At 46.6% G+C, this 21,793-nt stretch overlaps 1 protein-coding gene across 1 annotated transcript; it reads right to left on the reverse strand.

Moving 5' to 3' along the window:
- Window positions 1–789: 789 nt before the first annotated feature.
- TM4SF4 (transmembrane 4 L six family member 4) lies at window positions 790–17,296 on the reverse strand (the record flags this gene model as incomplete). The annotated part of the gene is made up of 5 exons (XM_080696595.1): window positions 790–807; window positions 2,491–2,680; window positions 8,519–8,655; window positions 15,781–15,870; window positions 17,123–17,296. 5 exons carry the CDS (start codon window positions 17,294–17,296, stop codon window positions 790–792), a joined length of 609 nt encoding a protein of 202 aa, XP_080552721.1.
- Window positions 17,297–21,793: the final 4,497 nt, after the last annotated feature.

Consider the following 21,793-nt stretch of genomic DNA (forward strand, 5'->3'; position numbering starts at 1 on the left):
TCGTTAGGTTGCTGAGTCTGGCTTTGAGCCTGTGATCCTCCTGTCTCAGCCTCCCAAGTACTAAGGTTACAAACCTGTGCCACCATGCCCGACCACATCAACCTTTTTAAAACCTTTTTAGGTTTGATTAAAGAAAGCATTTATACTTCCCCCATGCATTCAATGTATTTTTTTTTACTTCCCTCCTTAAAACACACACACAGTCATTATTATATTATCTCTGAACTCAGATTTTAATTTATTATACATAGGGGAACCCCAGTAAATAACAACAGCCTCAACAGACTAGTCATAAGTAACTCACACAAGTCAGCAACACAGGCATTGAAAATTTTTTTATAATACATCCATCATTCTCCCCCCTTCCATAAATCTTGAAAACAAAAAATTGGCTTCTCAATTTTAATGTGCTTTCCCCCTTGGAGTCGTGCAAAGCTTCCAAAGATATAAACACCTCTATATACAAAGAAGCAGCGTGGCAGGACACACACCTTCATGCCTTTTACTCTTTTAAGCAAAGAATTTTGAAAAATCTGGGATCATCCTGCCTTTAAGTTCTAAAGGGAGCGAATGCGAGAGACTTAAAAATAGAATGTGTTGAGTGGTCCGGCTAGTGTTCATTACCAAAATTCTACCTGGAACTAAGCTGGTTGGGACGTGAAGGGGTAGCTCATCCCTTCCTAAGCCTTGGCCACGGGGAGCAGATGGAGATGAGCAACCCAGCGGGAAGCTGAGTCTACAGCGGCGTCTTCCCATGGGCTTGGGGTTAGAGCAGCTCATGGAGGCCTTTCACACTGGTCCTTCTCCCTGGAGGATAAAGGAAGCGAATTAGATATGGCGGTGTCATTTAAAACAATCCCGACCTTTCCTCTTCCCCTGCCCATTGTCACCCCTCCTGATCACTGTCCCCCCTTCTTGGTCACCCAGAGGGTACTGTCTCCACAGTTCTGACTTAGTTTCAGTGTTTAGGTTGCAGGAATGAAAACTTCCATTTATTTTGCATTTTTGATGATGATGATGATGATGATGATGATGATGTTGGTACTGGGACTAGAACACAGGGGCATTCTACCTCCAAGCTACACTTCCAGTCCTTTTTATTTGTCCTTTTTATTTTGAAACCGGGTCTAGCTAATTTGCTGCAGAGCTTGCTAAGTTGCTGAGGCTGGCCTTGAACCTGCGATCTTCCTGTCTCAGCCTCCCAAGTACTAGGATGATAGGTGTGTGCCACTGAGCTCAACTGTCCTTTGTTATCAAATATAATTTTCTTTTTTTTTTTTTTTTTTGCAATACTGGGGGTGGAACCCATGGGCTTTTCTACCTCCGGGCTATACTCCCAGCCCTATTTTATATCTTATTTGGAAACAGGGTCTAAGTTGCCGAGAGCCTCACTCTGTAGCTGAGGCTGGCTTTGAACCTGTGCGATCCTCCTGTCTCAGCCTCCCAAGTGCTGGGATTACAAGCGTGCGCCACCACGCCTGGCATCAAATATAATTTTCTAAGAGATAGAGGTGCGGGATTGAAAGCCACATTGATCAAATAGAGGGCTGGGATTTGAACCCAGAATGATAAACCCAGAGACCGTGCCCCTTCCTGATTGCCATATTGTTAGGAAGGAGAAGCATTGTTCACGAGCCTTCTACATGTTGACATGAATGCACAGTGTCACCTGTGGTAGGTACTTAGCAACTGAAGAGGTAGGGGTAGGCATCAACTACCACAGTGTGTGTGTGTGTGTGTGTGTGTGTGTGTGTGTGTGTGTGTGTGTGTTGCTGGTTATTGAACTCAGGTGCCATTCTACCTCCAAGCTACTACCCTCAGCCCTTTAAAATTTTTGTTTATTTGTTTTAAAACAGGGTCTCCCTAGGTTGCTGAGGTTGTCTTGCTGAGTTGCTGAGGTTGTCTTCCTTCCTCCTTCCTCCTTCTTTTTGTGGTACTAGAGATTTAACTCGGGGCAGTCTACCTCTGAGCTACCTTCCTGGTCCAATTATATTTTATTTATTTATTTATTTATTTATTTATTTATTGTGGTACTGGAGGTGGAACCCAGAGGCTTTCTATCCGGGATATACTCCCAGACCTATTTTATACTTTATTTGGAAACAGGGTCTCACTAAGTTGCTGAGAGCCTCACTCAGTAGCTGAGGCTGGCTTCGAACCTGTGCGATCCTCCTGTCTCAGCCTCCCAAGCACAGGGATTACAAGCATGCGCCACCATGCCCAGCTTTTATTTTTATTTTTAAACAGGATCTCGCTAAGTGGCAGAGATTGTCATCTAACTTGCAATCCTCCTGTCTCAGCCTCCCAAATAATGGGTGACCGGAGTGCTCCCCCAGGCCCTGTTCACTATAGGCATCCTATGAAGATGGGAAAGACTTGGCCTGGTGGGTGCCTGGGCGGCTGGACGCGGGCGCGGTCCCAGCCCTCCCTGTCTCAGGGGGCCTGAGGGGAAGGCCTGGACGCCCGCGGCGGCCGGCTCCCGCAACTCACCCTGCAGCAGCCGCAGCACCGGCAGTCCCCGCAGAGCGTCCCCAGCAGCCCGTTGATGACCTGGATGGCGCAGAGGACCATCTGGATCCCGCCGACCACCAGCAGGATGGAGAAGAGGGCCAGATTCCAGGGGACGATGTTCTCGGGCTCTTGGCACTTGGTCCACAAAGCTTGGTCACTGAGATAATCCCTGCAGGCGATGGGGAGAAATTGTAAATACGACATAGCTCCCTAGACTAGGAAGTCCCTGCGTGCGCGAAACAAAACAACAAAACCTTTCTGCCGCAGACAAGCTCCCAGAGAAAATATGCTACAATGCTAACAATAAAAAAGAAACCAAAGAAAAAATATGCTACAATGCTAAGAATGAAAATAAACCCCCCAAATTACGCTACCCTGCTAACAATAAAAATATGCTATAATGCTAACAATGGAAAAAAGAAAGAAAAAAAATACCTTCCAATGCCAATGCTAACAATAATAAATAAATAAATATGCTACAATGCTAACAATGGGGAAAAAAACAAAGAAAAAATATGCTAACAATGAAAAAAACAACAGCCGGGCATGGTGGCGCATGCTTGTAATTCCCGCGCTTGGGAGGCTGAGACGGGAGGATCCCACGGGTTCGAAGCCAGCCTCAGCTACTGAGTGAGGCTCTCAGCAACTTAGTGAGACCCTGTTTTCAAATAAAATATAAAAAAGGTCTGGGAGTATAGCCCGGAGGTAGAAAGCCTCTGGGTTCCACCCCCAGTACCACCAAAAAACAAACAACAAAAAAAACCCCAAAACAACAACAACAACAACAACAACAAAGAAACAAAACCTCACTTTTGACTGAGTACATCCGATGTGCTAGATGCTGGTCTACCCCACGCTCCCTCTCCCATTTAGTCCTTGCTGAAACCTAAGGTTCCTTTCTTTCATTCCACAAACAAAGAAATTGAGGCAGAGAGAGGTTAAGCGACCTGCCCCATGTCACACAGCTAGGAAGCCGCGGAGTCGTTTTTGTGAGCTGACAGAGAGGATGAGTAAATTCACTGACACTCCTGGGCAACGAAGACACAGCAGAGTTAGAGCCAAGCAAATGTGGCTCAGGACCTTTGTCCTGAGCTGTCACCATTGGGGACACAATCACCTGTCACACCCAGCCGCCGTGTGAATCATGAACAACACAGGCGTGTCATAGAGCTAAGGGAGAGAGCCTGACTTTAACCCAATTGTGAATCTGACTCAACCGCATTTTTCTTAATATGTAGGAATTCCATGTGAAAAAATATTTAATTATTTTTCTTTAAAAGGAAGAGATAATCCCAGCATTGGGAGGCTGAGACAGGAGGATCGCAGTTCACAGTCAGCCTCAGCTACTTAGTGAGGCCCTTTGCAACTCAGTGAGACCCTGTTTCAAAATAAAGAATGAAAAATAAGGCTGGGGGTGTAGCTCAGAGGTAGAATGCCCCTGGGTTCTATTCCCAGTATGGCAAAAAAAAAAAAAAAAAGAAGAGATAGTTTACTGCCTTAATACATATATTTTATATAAGCTTTGAGTTAAGAGAAACTGCAATATGTTTATACTCTATATATGCTATCTGTATGGAGAGTTCTCTGCTTCATAAAGAGTAGAGACAGGAGGATCGGATCCCAAGTTAATTTGAGGCCAGCCTAAGCAACTTAATGAGCCCTCAGCAACTTAGCAAGACGTGGTTTATTTTTCCTTCTTTTTTTTCTTTCCTTTTCTTTTTCTCTATTTCTTACCTATCTCTCTCTCTCTTTTTTTCTCTCTCTCTCTCCCTCCCTCCTTCCCTTTCTCTCTCTCTTTTATTTTTTTGGGTACTGGGGCTCAAACCCAGGGGCATTCTACCTCATAGTATTTCATTTTTGAGACAGGGTCTTGTTAGGTTGATTCAAGTCTCACAACTTGCTAAGGCTGTCCTTGAACCTGTGATCTTCCTGTCTCAGCCTCTCCAATACTGAGATTACAGGTTTATGCAATGACACCTGACTAATCCTGTTTCAAAAATAAATAAATAAATAAATAAATAAATAAATAAATAGGGCTAGGGGTGTAGCTCAGAGGTAGAAGAATGCCTCTGAGTTCAATTCCCAGTAACAAAAAAAACAAAAACCAGTATGTTCTAGATGCATTTCATCTAAAGGATTATTATTATTATTATTATTATTATTATTCTCAGTACTGAGGATTAGACCCAGGGGCCTTCTACCTCTGAGCTATATCCCCATCCCTATTTTATTCTATTTTGAAACAGGATCTCACTAAGTTGCCAAGAGCCTCACTAAGTAGCTGAGGCTGGGCTTGAACCTGAGATCCTCCTGTCTCAGCCTCCCAATGCTGGGATTACAAGCTTGGACCACCTCGCCTGGGTTTAAAGTACCCTAAGTGACAGCATCCGGCAGGCCCTCTTGAGGAGACTTTGTGCAATGGTGGGGCGACAGCGCCTCCTGGTGGCCACACTCATGAAACACTCCCAGGAGCGCGAAATTTGGCAACCAGGATTAAACTTGGATGCCTGGAGTCAGCCAGCCACGGATCGCCTCCCGGTCCTCAGCCCTCTCAGATCCTGAGAGTCCAGGAGGCCTTGGAAAAGGACGGCTCTGTTTGCTACTGTTAGTTGAGCCCAGCTTTCCAAGGCCAGGGTGGAAGGAGGCCTGTACTTCTGGACCCCATGGTTAGCCTGTTTCCATACAGTGAGGAGGGAGGGCAGAGGCAGTGCAAATCCACATAACTGGTTTTAGAAAGCATCCCATTGTCAGGAGGGGCGTTCTCACTAGAGCTGCAGCCTCCATCAACAGGGGAGCAGGGACCAAGGGCTTCACAGAACTCCCTTCTCCCTGTCAACAAGGCAGCCGGGAGGGAGCCGGGGCTCAAGTGCTTGCTGGCCAATTCCCCTGGCTGGATCAGGTGCACCCTGCCGAGCTTCCCCACCATTTCTCTCTCCTACAGAGCCGGCTGCAGAGGACTTTTGTTGTTTGTCTGTTCATCTTCTCTTTGCAACTATCAACCCACAAGGGCAGAGACCACGTCCTTCCTGCCTCTGTCCTCAGATCCAGGACACGGCGTGTTTGGTATCACTGCAGTTATCCTGTATTAGGTTATCGATGCAGCCTGACTGTGTTACATCATCCCCCACACACCAGGAAGATGTGCTTCTTTACCGTCACAGAGCAGCCTCCAGTAAATATTCACTCAGCGGAGGGACAGACAGAAGTTGAGGAGAGCCAAAGGCAGTGGGTGGATTTGATTTTAGGTCTAACTCCAAAGCTAAGCCGGACGGGGTGCTACATACTTGTAATCCCAGGATTTGGGAGGCTGAGACAGGAGGGTTGCAGGTTCAAGGACAGCCTCAACAAGTAGTTAGACTCTCATCAACCTAGTGAGAGCCTGTTCACAAATAACACATAACAGAAAAATACTCCTCATAGTGTGGATGAGAATAACTGGACAGGGGCCCTTGAAGGAAGACTCAGTCTGTAGCTCCACAGACCTGCCTCCAGGGGGAAACAGTGAGCGATCCAGGCACGAACCTTAAGAGAAGGCTGAGCCTCCTGGCAATCCATGGTGGTGGAGCCCCAAAAGTCCTCTCCAAGACAAGAGGGCATTCCACAGCAGGCTAAATACAGGTGGTTCTAGAGGCCTCCTCCTGCCTAGCCATTGAGGAGGGGGCGGAGATACTTGACAGGGGACACCTGTGAGCTCGCCCAGACTCTGCATGGTATTGGAACCAGTGCCCTGCGCCTCCCCAGGCTCAAGTCTTTTGAGTTTCTTTAGTGTCTCACTGTAAATTAATAGACAGGGACTCATCTGCAGGCTCCACAATTGAATACCAACCTTGTATTAGAAATAATTGAGAGCCAGGCTTGGTGGCACATGCTTGTAATCCCCGTACTTGGGAGGCTGAGACAGGAGGATCATGCGGGTTCGAAGCCAGCCTCAGCTACTTAGCGAGGCTCTCAGCTATTTAGTGAGACCCTGTTTCAAAATAAATATAAAATAGGTCTGAGAGTGTAGCCTGGAGGTAGAAAGCCCCTGGGTTTCATCCTCTGTGCCATAAAAAAATTAAAAATGATTGAGAAAAAATGCTGACTATGTGCAGATTAGTTCCCCTGCCATGGTTTCCTAAATCATACAGTATAATAAGCTATTTATATAGCATTTACATTACATTGCATTTGGCTGATATAAGCAATTTAGGAATGATTTAAAGTATATGGGAGGCCGGGCATGGTGGCGCACGCTTGTAATCCCCGCGTTTGGGAGGCAGAGACAGGAGGATCGCGCAGATTCGAAGCCAGCCTCCCTGGCTTAAGAGAACCTGTTTCCAAATAAAAATATATATATAAAAAAATAGGTCTGGGAGTGTAGTCCAGAAGTAGAAGGGTTTCCAGGAACCCCAGTACCACACACACACACACACACACACACACACACACACACACACACGTATATGGGAGGATGTTTGTGGGCTATATGCAAATACTATGTCATTTTTATAAACGGGACTTGGTCAGGAACAATGCCCCATAAACACTGACAGACACTGGTGTACTGAGGATTTTATTTTCAGTACTAGGATTGGAACCCAAGACCATTCTACCTCCAAGCTACACCCCCAGCCCTATTTTTTAAATTCTTTATTTTGAAACAGGATCTCACTAAGTTGCAGAGGGCCTCACTAAGTAGCTGAGGCTGTTCGCGAACCGCAATCCTACTGTCTCAGCCTCCCAAATGCTGGGATTACGAGAGTGCGCCACCACGCCCAGCTGAGATTTTTTACCATGGACTCATCCTCTGTGTGCAGGAAGACCAAGCCGTCTCTTTCCCTGACCCCCTAGAATGTGCCCATCATTGCTCAGGGCAGAGGATCTGAGATGAGCAAAAAACAAATAGCCCATGCTGTCATGGAAGGCACATCTAGCCAGTGGCATCTACCAGGCCCATCTGCAGCGACAGAAATGTCCTGTATCTGTGCTCTTCGATGCCACAGCTACCAGCCACACAGGGCTAATGAGTACTTGGAATATGCTAGTTTGAGTGATAAAGTTTTTAGCTTCGTTTCATGCAAATCACTTGAAGACATAGCCACGCATGGCTACTGGCCATTGTACCAGACAGCGCAGTCTTAGAGAAGAAGGGTTGTGTCACATAAGAATGCTCTAAGTTAGAAGCCAGATTTTGAACCCTGCCTCTGCCCCCAGCTGACTGTGTGACTCCAAGCCAGTAAACTTATTAAGCTTGCCTTGGGCGAGGAGTTACCCCTCACGGTTGCTATGGAGACTAAACTGTAAATCTGTCAGGGGAAAGAAGTTATTTACAACCTGCACTTTGTGTGGAGATCCAGAAATCCAGAAAATATGAAATGCTATTTTAATGAGCTCTATTAACACAAACTCATAAAGAACTCACAGTGTTTTTCAACATCATTTTTCTGTAAATTTTTAGAGGGCTGTTTAATTTGGGTGTTAGTGAAAGCCTTTGAGCCCCATTAGTGTGTAGCATTCTCATTTTCTATTATAAGATCTAGCCTGCCGTGGTGGCGTATGCTTGTAATCCCAGCACTTGGGAGGCTGAGAAAGGAGGATCATAGGTTAGCAGCCAGCCTGAGCTACTTAGTGAGTTCCTTTGGAACTTAGTGAGACCTTGTTTCAAAATAAAAGAATAAAAAATAGGGCTGGAGGTATAGCTCAGAGGCAGAATGCCCCTAGGTTCAATCCCCAGTACTGAAAAAAAAAAAAAAATCTGTAACGGGAGCCACTCCTCTGGATATGAATATTACTAGCTGCCCTGTCTGGCAGCAACTAGAACCTGGGAGCAAGTAGTGACACCGCAAATCTCCTCCCCTGAGGCCAATGAGGCCTTCTCTTTTAATTATCGCTTCTGGTGTCTGTCAAAAAATTCCATGCAACCTCTCTCCAGCCTCCGGCCCCATCACTGCCGGAAGAGGTGCACCAGGAGGCCTGCCCGCCAGCGCCCCTTGTGGTGACACCTGGGCATTGCAGGGTGGCGCCTTACCCGTCGTGGAAGGGGTAGCCCCAGGTGTTATTGCTCATGAGACACTTAGGACCCCTGTTGATGGAGACAGCAGAGATGATAAATGAGTATCCAGCACCCACGAATCCAATCGCTGCAAATATCGTGGAGGTGAACATCTGAAAGACAAGGAGACAGCCAAGTTCATGGGTGGTCCCGAGATTCCACTTGGCAAACCTGACCAGGCAGGGGGATCACAGGGAAATTATGGCGGATGGGGCCTGTGGGGTCTTCTGAAATGAAATTTGTGCCTCACGCATCTTTTTTCATCCCAAATCGTTTCCACCTCTTCATTGGTGAATGAAGTCCTCGATATGGCTTGATATCTTTAAACTGTTCTTTTTTTTTAATTTGTGAATCATATTGAAAATGGCATACAATCAGACTGTGCTTGGTGCCCTCTCCCATAATAGTGGTTTTTTTTTCTTTTAAAAACTTCGCTGAGGATAAAATATTCACAGGACCAATACACAAGGCCAGTCTGTTATAGCATAAAAGAGTCTTAGGGTTAGTAGCGGTCTTAAAAGTTCTCAGGTCCAGTTAGCCAGCTGAGGTTAAGTCCCTGTGATGTCTCCTGCGGCAGGGCAACTGTGCTTACACTTAGGACATAAAGTATGAGTCTAAAATATCTCCTTCTTGGTCCTCGTTATGTTCCCTGAGACCAAAAAGGTGAAGTAAGGCCCGCCTCACAGAACTCGTAATATGTAAGGAAGCCTCATCAGTAGTAACTTGGGCTTTATTACCTAACTCAGAGAACAGTTGTGAGGTTTGAGCCTGATACAATGCAGAAATACCCTGAAAACCCTTCCTGGGTGTTCAGTATCTATTCGTTCAACAAGTGTTTACTGAAGACCTACGTGCCCTTCAGATCCCAGGCACCTAGCAGGTGCTTCTCTCCTCTCCCTTCATCTAAGGCTCACAGCATCTTCTCCCAGCCCTTGCACCATCCTTATGAAAGGCAGCAATTGACATAGTTATTTTACTGCCGAGGATTTTTAAGCACAGGAAATAGCGAAGAAATGACCGTTCCACGCTTTACTTTCTTCTTTGAGAAAATCCATTCTTCAAAAGCATTGCTGCTGGGCGTGGTGGCACACGCTCGTAATCCCAGCATTTGAGAGGCTGAGACAGGAGGATTGAAGTTCAAGGACAGCCTCAGCTACTTAGTGAGGCCCTCTGCAACTCAGTGAGACCTTGTTTCAAAATAATAAAAAATAGAGCTGGGGGTGACGCTCGGAGGTAGAATGCCCCTGGATTCCATCCCCAGTACAAAAAAAAAAAAAAAGCATTGCCTTTCTTAGCCAGGCATGGTGGCGCACACTTGTAATCCTAGTACTTGGGAGGCTGAGACAGGAGGATCCCAGGTTCAAAGTCAGCCTCAGCAATTTAGTGAAGATCTCTGCAACTTAGTGAGACCTTGTTTCATAATAGATAATAAAAAATAGGGCTGGGGGTGTAGCTTGGAGATAGAATTCCCCTAGTACCGTATTAAAAAAAAAAAAAGTATTGCCTTTCTTAAAAAAAACCCCTCAAACTGTTATTCAAAGAATAAAGAGGTAGATATCAGTACTTATGGACATTAGGGGGCGCTGGTGAGCTGGGCACAGGAAGCCACGCTGACAAGCACACAGTCTTCACAAGACACCTGCAAGTCAACCACCTGGCCCTGACTATGGGGTGGAGAAGGGTTTTATCTGCCTGATAAGGCTTGAGGATGCTGAAAAACCGCCTGCTGTCTCCAAGGATCTCCTTTATCAATCTCCTTGCTGTTCACAAGATTAAAGACACTCCTTTGAATCAAGTCCAAGGTCTCCAAAAGGTCCACATTAATGCACAGGCTTTAATGCTTTACCATGAATGAGTTGATAAAATTAATTAGCTGTCCCTTGGGCCCTGAGAGATCAATTTTTTTTTTCTTTTGCTACTGGGGTTCCTGGAAACCCTTCTACCTCCGGGCTACACTCCCAGACCTATTTTATATTTTTATTTGGAAACAGGGTCTCTTAAGCCATCGTGGCTGACTTTGAACCAGCGCGATCCTCCTGTCTCTGCCTCCCAAGCGTGGGGATTACAAGCTTGTGCCACCATGCCGGGCCCTGAGAGATCAATTTTTAAAAAATGATTAGAAGGCAGGAGGCAGGGAGCAGCCCCGGACAAGCTTCCAGGAGGCCCTGGGAATTGGCGTGGAGGAAGAGGCTGGATCTGAGAACAAACCAGGTCCAGGTTCTCGAAGCCCACCTTGGGAGTCGCCCCACTCTTGCTCTGTGCGCTCCGGGCTCACTTTCCCTGCCTCCCCAGGAAGCCCAGCTTATTTGACAGAAGCGGGATGTCTAGCTTTATCGCTAAGGCTATCACACCCTGCTTGCCTATCTCCCACATCCTGGTTTTACCACCTGAAGAAGAGAACAGATGTCATATGGAGAAAGATCTAGAAAGATAGAACAAGACCTGGGAGGGAGGTAGAGACCAGAAATCAAATGATAGAGAGCGTGGTGCCCGAGCCTTCCCTGTGTCTGCCTGGTCAGCCTGTCCACGCTGCAGGACTTCTTCAGTAAAGAGCCTCAGAAGCCCAGTTCCCCTTAGGAACATGGAGGGGAGTGTCTTAAGCATTTGCAAAAATCACTCACAACTTCTGAGTTCTAATCCCTTCCAAATTATGATGTAACTTTTCTTTTCCCCCTCCCTCCCTCCTCCCCTCCCTCCCTTCTTCCCTCCCTCCCTCCCTTCTTTCCTCCCTCCCTCCCTCCCTTCCTTCCTTCCTTCCTTCCTTCCTTCCTTCCTTCCTTCCTTCCTTCCTTCCTTCTTTCCTTCTTTCTTTCCTGTACTGGAGATTGAACCCAAGGATGTTCTACCTCTGAGCTCCATCTCCAGTCCTATTAAATTTAGTTAATTGGTTAATTAATTTTGTGGTGCTGAGGATTAAACCCACAGGCATTTTACCTCTGAGTGACACCCCAAGCCCTTCAGTATTTACTTTGAAACAGCTCTCATTAAGTTGCCGAGGCTGGCTTTGACCTGAGATCCTCCTGTCTTAGCCTCCCAAGTACTGGGATTACAGGCATGCCCCACTGAGTCTGACTAGCTTTTTTATTTTTGCCTGACAAAATGTTTGTAAATATCTTCTCTTGGCACTTCAGAGCCTGAGCAGGAAAGGAACATGACTCAGAAGGAGAGATGTGATTAGTAGCCCCAAGAGTAGGGCCGTGAGGTCTGAGGGCTCAGCCATTCCCAGCACAGGCCAGGCTGTGGTTGTATCAAAAAGTGGGCACAGACTTAACAGGCTATTTTTTTTTAAAGAGGTGGGGTAGACATTTAGATACTTTTTGTGTGATCTCTTAATTTTTAAAAGTTGGTAGTTAGCCGGGCGTGGTGGCGCACGCTTGTCATCCCAGCATTTGGGAGGCTGAGACAGGAGGATCGCGGTTCATGGACAGCCTCAGCTACTTAGTGAGGTTCTTTGAAACTCAGTGAAAGCCTGTTTCCAAATAAAGAGTAAAGAATAGGGCTGGAGGTGTAGCTCAAAGATAAAATGCCCCTGGGTTCCACCCCCAGTACCACACACAAAGTTGGTAGTTGATTAAAACGGAACAACAGCAAAACCAAGAATCCCCTGCGCCAGCTTGTGAAGGAGCCAGGCTCAGGGCGTGTGGCCGCGTGTCTTGCTTTATCTCTGGCACAGCTGGTCCTCTCATGGACGCTGCGGGTCATTTGGAGATGGCATCCTCAACTCACACCATGGGCAGAGCTCACACAGAGAGCAGGGAGCCCAGCAGACAACGAACTGGCCAGACCGAACGTTTCAGATCATACCAACTCAGCTGTGCCTATGACTTTTCTACTTTCCTCTTGGACTTCACATAAATCTAATAAAAATCACAAGTTTCGCAAAATACTTTGAATGCTAGTTCACGTCTCACTGTGGTTTTAAAGTTTAAAGGGAAGCCGGGCTGGGAGTATAGCCCGGAGGTAGAAAGCCTCTGGGTTCCACCCCCAGTACCACCAAAAATAAATGAATGAATGAATAAATAAATAAATAAATAAAGTTTAAAGGGACCTAAAAGCAAACAAATAAATATATTTTTGCTGTTGTTTCCATACTAGGAATGGAACCCAGGGGCATTCTACCTCCGAGCTACATCTCCAGCCCTCTTTTTTATTCTTTATTTTGAAACAAGGTCTCACTAAGTTGCAGAGGGCCTCACTAAGTTGCAGAGGGCCTCACTAAGTAGCTGAGGCTGGCTTCAAACTTGTGCAATCCTCCTGTCTCAGCCTCCCAAGTACTGGGATTACAAATGCACCATCACACCCAGCAATCTTCTTGTTTTATACTGGGTAGACGTTAGTCTGCAGCTCCACACCAGGAATGAAATGTTAGATTTCTAAACCAGGATTCTTCTTTCTTTTCATCAGATTTCATAATTGCTATTTTTCACATTCTTATCTCCAATTTATCCTCTAAAAGCTCACTAGGCATAATGGGATTATATTTCAAGAGAAAGTGACTTATCTACTCCTTCCTTTTCTTTATAATCAGTACAAAAAGCAAACTATCTTAAGTAACACATTATTTTAAGATTGTAACTTATCAAATTGTAGCATCTTTCTACTCTTTTGCAAGTGATGATTTTTATTGGTTAAAGCCACAAATATTTGGACTCTTGACAAAAACATCCTCTTTTAAGGAAATGTTGAGTAAACTGTAACCTATGTACACTCTGCCACCCTTCTTCATGTGGACTCAATTTTTTTTTTTTTTTTTTTTTTTTGCGGGTCTGGGGATGGAACCCAGGGGCATTCTACCTCCGAGCTACCCCCTGCCTTATTTTTTATTCTTTATTTTGAAACTGGGTCTCACTGAGTTGCAGAGCCTCACTAAGTAGCTGAGGCTGTCTGCGAACCGTGATCCTCCAGGTCTCAGCCTCCCGAATGCTGGGATTACAAGCGTGCGCCACCACGCCCGGCTCTCAATCAAATTTTTTTTTTTACTAAATAAGGGAGAAACTATGAGAAGAAAATGTTAAAATGACTCTCTTTCAGAATAGATAGAGATACATTTAAGAAGGTAAAGTATACGTGGCTCACTACGTGGGCCTCTTAGACAGAGAATGGAAACAGGGAAGCCGGGGCACGCACTAGCCTTACATGTCATCCTGCCCAGCTTTCCGATTCTACCTTCTGCATTCTTCTTGCATAAATATACCCAAATACAAGCCAGGCCTGGTGGCACACACCTGTGATCCTAGTACTGGGGAGGCTGAGATGGGAGGATCGCAGGTTTGGAGCCAGCCTCAGAAATTTGGTGAGGCCCCTAGAAACCTAGAGAGGCCCTGTTTCCAAATAAGAAATAAAACGGATCTGCGGGTGTCGCTCGGAGGTAGAATGTCTCTGGCTTCAATCCCCAGTGAGCTTGTCTGTACTTGGGGACTTCTGGTGTCGTCTAACTTCCCCAGTTTTCAGCTGAGCAAAGGGAAAAGCCAGGCAGTCTGGTGGCCCTGCCCACAGGAGGACTGGGTCCTGACCCCACATCCCTGCGTTTGCCCCTCTGCCCTGAGACACTGATGCCTCCCTCACCTACTCAAAGATGATGGCCACATGAAAGTCCCCATGTCCTTGCTGAGACAGAGTCTGGGTAGAAAAGGAAGATGCTGGGGTCAGGGATCAAGAGCCCCCATAGTGGTCAAGATGGAGAATTCCGGGAGCTAGAGGGGAGATTGTTACCCTCTTTTATCCGGTCCCAAGTCCCTTATACAGATGAGGCAGTGCAGGGCCAGAAAAGGGTCATGACTTGCCCAGGGTCTTGTGGGCTCTCAATAGCAGAGAAAGAGATTTGACTCCCATCTCTGCCTTGGAAGCCTACATTTTGTTTCTGTGCTTGTGTACGTGTGCCTGTGAGAGTGTGTGTGCGCCTGCGTGTGTGTGTGTGTGTGTGTGTGTGTGTGTGTGTGTGTGTGTGTTACTGGGGCCTGAACCAGGGGCATTCTTCCTTTTGTTTCAAAACAGGGTCTTCCTCAGGCTGTTGAGGGTTTTGCTAAATCTCCTGAGGATGGTCTCAAACTTATAGTCTTGTCTTGGCCTCTCAATACAGGGATTACAGGTGTGCACCACCACATCTGGCTCAAGCCTACATTATTTATATGGCAGCATTGAAGTTTTTCAGCTCCAACATCCCTGACAGCTTCCAAATCCTACAACTACACCGGGCGTGGTGGCGCACGCTTGTAATGCCTGTGCTTGGGAGGCTGAGACGGGAGGATCGCACAGGTTCGAAGGCAGCCTCAGCTACTGAGTGAGGTGATCTGCAACTTAGACCCTGTTTCCAAATAAAATATAAATAGGTCTGGGAGTATAGCCTGGAGGTAGAAAAGCCCCTGGGTTCCACCCCCAGTACCACTAAATAAATAAATAAATAAATAAATAAATAAATAGATAAAACTACAACCTGCGCTTTGGAGGTCTTGTAGAGAAAGTTACTGCCTGTGCCTATATGTTGGAGTGTTGAGCCTATGCCCTCCTCTAATAGCTTCACAGCCTCTGGTCTAATTTCCAAGTCTTTGATCCATTCCTATGCACGGTGAGAGGTAAGGATTTAGTTACATCTTTCCACAAATGGATAGCCAGTTCTCCCAGCACCATTTGTTAAAAAGGCTGTCTTTTCTCCTGCATATGAATTTGACCCATTTGTCAAACATCAGCTGACTCTAGGCGTGTGGGTTTGTTTCTGAATCTTCTGTTCCAGTGGTCTGTGTGCCTGCTGTTGTGCCAATACCATGCTGTTTTAATTACTATTGCTCTGTATCATCCAGACAATGGAGGGGAGACCTCAGCAAAGCTAGAAAGGAAGGGTAGGAGAGGAAGAAGGCTGAGGTTGATTGATGGAGGAGCTACATCCGAATATGTGCATAAGTGTGAATGTAGCATGATTAACCTGGACACTCACTATTGGGAGGGGGAAGGGAAGCGGGAGGGGGCAGCAAGAACTGTGTGAATGTATGCCATCATCAGTATGACCCACATTATGATGTGAAACTATAGTGTACCAATAAAACAAAAAAATGAAACCTACGACCTAAGTATATAGATCCTGTAACTAGGAGGGATGCCGTAATGACCGCATTTCTCATTGGTTTATTATTGGCAGCAGGAAGCATCCGTTTCATCGCTGCACCTCCTAACACAGAGTCTTGGCTGGAGCTGGTCACACATTTCCCCCGCCCCCCCAGGAGCTGGCGCCCGTGGAGACTCACCGCGAATCGCTTCCCGCAGCCCTCATTGCCACAGCACCCGCAGCAGTCGTTGTTCTTCAGACCCAGAAACACCAGCGCAGGGAAGATCATCTGCCAGCAAGAGAAGGCCTCAGAGGGGTTGGGGCTGAGGGAGGGCTGCAGCCTGCTGGGGAGCCCCTGCGGCTGCAACTCAGACCCCCAGGGCGGTGGGCGATGGCAAGGACCGGCTTGAGGTAGACGGGAGTTACTGAGCATTGGGCTTCCAATTGGCCTGCCTGCCTTCAGCTTGTATGGGGCAGGATTTCAAGGTCTGGCACCCTGAGTTTCCACTTAGGTGGTGGGTTAGGACAAGCATTAGAAACTTGCCCTTGATTGTCATAAAATCCCCCTCCCCAACTCTACTGGAAACAAAGAGTAAGACATTAATGGAGAAGAGGATTCCTTGGACATCTAGCTCTTGGTGATTTTTATTTTTTGATACCAGGATTGAACCTAGGGGCATACTGCCTCTGAGCTACACCCACAAACCTATTATTATTATTATTATTATTGGTGGTACTGGGGTTCCTGGAAGCCCTTCTACCTCCGGGCTACACTCCCAGACCTATTTTTACATTTTTATTTGGAAACAGGGTCTCTTAAGCCAGCACGGCTGGCTTCGAACCTGCGGGATCCTCCTGTCTCTGCCTCCCAAGCGCGGGGATTACAAGCGTGCGCCACCACGCCCGGCACCCACAACCCTATTTTGTTTTTTATTTTGAAGTAACGTCTCACTAAGTTTTGGGAGGGCCTCGCTAAATTGTTGAGGCTGGCTGCGAACCTGCAATCTTCCTTTCTCCACTTCCCAAGTACTGGGATTACAAGCGTGTGCACCCATGCTTGACCTCAGGTTTTTATTTTTTTATTTTTTTTGAATTTTGAAGCAGGGTCTTGCTAAGTTGCTGAGGCTGGCCTCCTGTCTCAGCATCCCAAATGCAGGGATTACAGAAGTGCGCCACCATGCCCGGCTCTTGGTGGTTTTAAGTCAATTCATTTGCTAGAAAGTAGGGCTTTGGGTTGCTTAGAATCTTTTTTGGCATCTAGTTAGAATAAAGCAATTTTGAGGCCTTCCGTTTAGGTCATGGGACTCAACTGTCCTATGAGCATCGCCAGTCCAAACCTGGGGATTAATTACTTAAATCGATAGGATCTTACCCACTCTTTTATCGGAGGGGAAATAAAGGAAGGCACTCTTTATCCGGCAACACTTGGACTTTGGTTAGCTTCTAAGTATCTTCCCGGTTCTATAACTACCAGCTTTAAAAATAGGATGGGGGTGGGGGTGGGGATCTCCTGAGGGGTGTTTTAAGGTTTCCCTACTCACCAAGATCCCGCTTCCTAATATCCCTCCGAAATACCAGATCTCTGAAGAAAGGTTGTCGTTGTTGTCTATCACTTTTCCTCCGGGGAAAAACAGCAGGATGTTAGCCAAGAGGCCAAACACAGCCAGAGGGATGAGGGTGCCCCCCAGACACTTGGCGCAGCTCCCGGTGCACATGCTGGGGCAGCTCGATGAGGCTGACAAGAGTCCTCGGTGTCCCCTTTGCGGGTCTCTTAAGGCTTCTGGCCGGTCACTGTCCCCAACTTGTCTGTCCTTTTTGGGACTGAGGACCAGCCCCCTGAGAGCCCTGGAGGTGCGTCAGCCTCTCAACTGCAGCGGGCTCTCCAGGTCGATGACCATTTATACATTCCCCTGACCAGAAGTCTTTTTGTTTTTTTGCACAGCCCCATAAATGAGATTACGTTCAGCGCGATCATTCGTTTTGCCATGGAGACCAATAACCTCTGTTAATAATCCACCAGCACAGACAAGACACTCGCCCTGCTGCCATCAAAGAGAGGGCAGGAGCAGACAGACAGCACTTAGAACCCCTGTTCTTTAATCTGACAGTGCCTTTGCTCAGATGAAAAAATATCCCCCCAGGCTCCTTATAAATTACTCAGATAATTGAGTTATAGCATGGAAAAATCATCTCTACTCCTATGCATATCTTTGGTCTTTTTAGCTGAAAGTCAGGATTGTAGAGTCAACTGAGTTTCTGTTTTCTTCTGTATGAAAATAATTTAATACTCTCATTGGGTATTACTGAGCTCAGGTTTACAGGTTGTGGTTGTTGTTATTGCTGTTGTTGTTGGTGGTGGTGGCGGTGGTGGTGGCGGTGTGGGTGTGGGTGTGTGTTACTGAGGATTGAACCCAGGGGCAACCAACCTCTGAGCTATACCCTCAGTTCTTTTTTTTTTTTAATTTTGAAACAAGGTCTTGCTAAGTTATAAAGGGCCTCACGAGGTTGCTGAGGCTGGCTTTAAACTTGCGATCCTCCTATCTCGGCCTCCCAAGTAATGTGACTCCAGGTGTGTACTATCATGCCCAGGACTACAAGTTTTTTTCTTTTTTCTTTCTTCTTTTTGTGGTACTAAGAATGGAACCCAGGGGCATTCTACCTCTGAGCTACATTCCCAGCCTTATTTCTTATTCTTTATTTTGAAACAGGGTCTCACTGAGCTGCTAAGGACGTCACTAAGTAGCTGAGGCTGGCCACAATTCACAATCCTCCTGTCTCAGCCTCCTGAATGCTGGGATTACAAGCATGCACCACCATGTCTGGCTCCTACAAGTTTTTTTTTGAAGGAAAAAATTAAGAATATTCATTTTATTGCTTGACTGCTACTTTTCTTCCTTTTTTAATTTTTTTTTTGCCTTAGGGATTAAACTCAGAGGGATTTTACCTCCAAGCTAGATTCTCCCATCCCAACTTGATTTCTTATTTGGCAACAGGGTCTCCCTAGGTTGCTGACAGCCTCGATAAATTGCTGAGGCTGGCTTTCAACCTGCGATCCTCTTGTCTCAGCCTCCCAAGTACTGGGATTACAAGTATGCACCAACATGCCTTGCTATTTGCTGTATTTCTTTACTTGTGGCTAATTTAAGTAATTAAGTTCTGTTCTCTCCTATGGGCTTTCATAGAGTTAGTAGACACAGTTTTCCCAATTAACTTGTTCAGCTGCTGGTTCCATATAAGAATAAAAACCTCTAAGTTCACCAAATCTAGGAGGAAAGGCTTGTATGCACTGACTGGGCAGCAGAGGAACAGAAAGCTTCAGATAGCTCCCCTTGAGGTGGAGGGAACAGAACCGAAGAGCAGTCAGAGACGTGGGCAGTCAAAGGCGCCTCCATTGAAAATCTTGCAAACTTCCAGGAGCATGATTCAGTTATTAATTGCTCTGTGTCACTTGGGATGGTCTTTGCCACGCCCAGACCCAGCTCAAGGTTAGCGATGACCCTGCCTGGTACGGCTATGGTGTAAGGGCAAAAGGACAAAGGGGTGCAGCACGGAGTCTTGCTAGATTTTTTTTTTCTAGAGTCGGAATTCAGAATAACAGTGTTTTTTTTTTTTTTTTTTTAGGGAGTCAAAGCTTCACTAAATCAAAAGCAAGCATCATAGAATCATGCAACATCCTATGCTCCGGAAGCAATCCATTGGCACAGCTTAAGGACCACTGGCCAGGGAAGCGTGGAAAGGACTCGGGGAAAGAGGGAATGGATGCACACCAAAGTTCCTGCTAAGGATTCTGCAAGCCGTGTATTGCTCGCACTGTCAAGGGTGAGAGCAAGCAAGATGACCCAGATGTGTTTACTGAGCACGTAGATCAGGAAGAGCAAGTATGTGCATCACACACACACACATACACACACACACACACACACTCTTCAAAGCACCTCACCCTCTGGTGGCCGTGAAGGTATCCTGACTCCTTCACAGAAGGGGAAGAGACTGAGCAGATTGTGTTGCTTCTGAACGACAGCACACATTTTGATTTCACTTCTTATAAAAAAAATATGCAATTTTCTTTGGGTAGAAAAATTAGACTTGCAGACAAGCCAGAGGGAGGAAAGGAAGGCCAGCTCTGGTCACACGGCCAGCAGGGATGACTCTTAGCACTCTGCTGGCAGCTGCTTCTGATTCCCCAGGGCAGGCAATGGCCTTGATACCTAACCCATCAGCTTTGGTTGGGGTCTTGGGAGTATTACCATCAAAGAAGACAAAGACCAGTATATGAGTGGGGTTGACCAAATGTAGGCATCACCTTGAAGATAGATGGGTCCCTTTTGCTGACTAGGCAAATTTATTCTTTCTCCAGAGACTGTGTCTTTTTCTTCTAAAAGTTACCACCATGGTGTTGGGTAACACTGGTTAACACAGCCTGACATCCCAGACTTCTCAGAATAGCAACTGGAGCAGCCTGTCTATACTGTTTCAGCGAGTAACAGAAAGGAAGAGGGACAGGAGGAGGGGTCACACTTCAGTTTTCTTACAGGATTTTAAAGATATGGGGCATGAGTAAGCTCAAGAGGAAGCCTGAGAATTTGGTTTTCTGTGAAGACTGTCATCTTCTAGAATGTTCTCATGGCTTGAGACTCCAAGCACTTAGATGGTGACTAACTCAGTAATTGTTCAACTATTAATTGTGTCTTCATATTCCTCAGGCAGGAAGTGGAACACGTAATCTAGAGGGGGGATGGTGAGAGGCAGGGGGTCTTGGTGAAATTTACCCTTATCCTCAGGAAGCAGGGGCGGGGGTGGGGGGGGTCACAGCCAGACTCCAGAGGCCCTGGAGAGAACTGTGTGGAATTGTGTGTATTATTCACTTCCTGGGGTTTAGCAGTGTAGCCCTCGAACCCTAAAAGCTAGAGCCCTCACCGTCAGACACAGCAAGGGGGAGAGGGCTGAAGAAACGGAGCCCCACCACCGAGCAGCCTGTCCTTTAAGAAGACCTTGAAGGTGGCAGCTCTAGAGGAGATGGAAAGGCTGTAGGGATGCTTGAATGAAGAAAGAAAGAAAGAAGAATGAGAACATGGCGGCTATCTGGTGGTCTAGCCTCTGGGAGACTCCACACAGGGGTTTCTGCAGCAAAAGTCCGGGCTTCCTTGCAATGTTGGAGTCCTGAGCCAGCACAGGAGCAGATGTCCTTTCTCTCAGTGCCTCCGATCCCAGCTGAGGGCGCGTGCAATACTGCAATCCGTACGGGAAGCTTACCACGTTGCTCAGCGGGCCAGTGCTCTTCACCCTACAGTGGGTGAAGAATGGTGGCTCCGGTTCAATGCAGTGCAGTCGGTAAGTGTGTGCAGGCGCCCACGATGTGCCCACCCATGTGCCGAGTGTTGTCCTCGAGAACAAAATACATCTAAGACTTGCATTCTGCTCTCAATGGTTTCGCCAGCTCCCTGGGACAAGAGACAAGAGAGCTCATGCACAGAGGTTAAATGGGTTAGCGACTTCACAGCAGAAAAATTCTGAACACCTTCTTCAGCTTGAATTTAAAGTCATCTTTCAGCCATGGGCTGAATTATCTGGGCGATTCCCTCCGCTTTTTTAGTGGACACAGGCGAGGGAGGATTTGGACTTGACCCAGGTGGCACCATCTCTGTCTAAAACTCAGTGTCTCCAGCTAGTTTCAAAATCTGATGCGCAAGTTCTAGCCTCATCCTGCCTGTGACTCGGAGGGGTGTTGTGTGTCCTCTAACACAGGACTCAGTACAAAAGGGCACAGCTGTGACCCCCAGGGAGGCATGATCACTGGCTGATAAGCCCGTCTCCAGTGACTGTCCAAATATCGGTGTGTTTTCGCGTTCTTCCCTGTTGCCATGGTTACAGGTGAAAAGTTAACTTTCAATGGAACTCACCGCCATCCACGGCCCCATCTTCTTTTTAAAATCAAATACACACAGGAATTCTAAAACAGATTAAGTTTAGAAATTCAGGTTACAAGTTTAAAATGCAGAAAAAAAAATTTCCCAGCTCTCTAAGCAGGGGCATGGTTATTCCCTGACTGGTCCTCTCTTCATCCATTACCTGCACATAAATCATACATTTTTTTTTTCAAAGTCTGTAAACCTGGCTTTCTGTGATCAAGTGTTTATTATTCTTTGGATCTGTTTCTTTGCCTAATGCTTCCCCATTTTTTCCCCAGGGGAATCCTACTTCTGAGCTATACC

Source organism: Muscardinus avellanarius (genome assembly GCF_963383645.1).
Source record: "Muscardinus avellanarius genome assembly, chromosome: 5".
Taxonomy (NCBI): Eukaryota; Metazoa; Chordata; class Mammalia; order Rodentia; family Gliridae; genus Muscardinus; species Muscardinus avellanarius.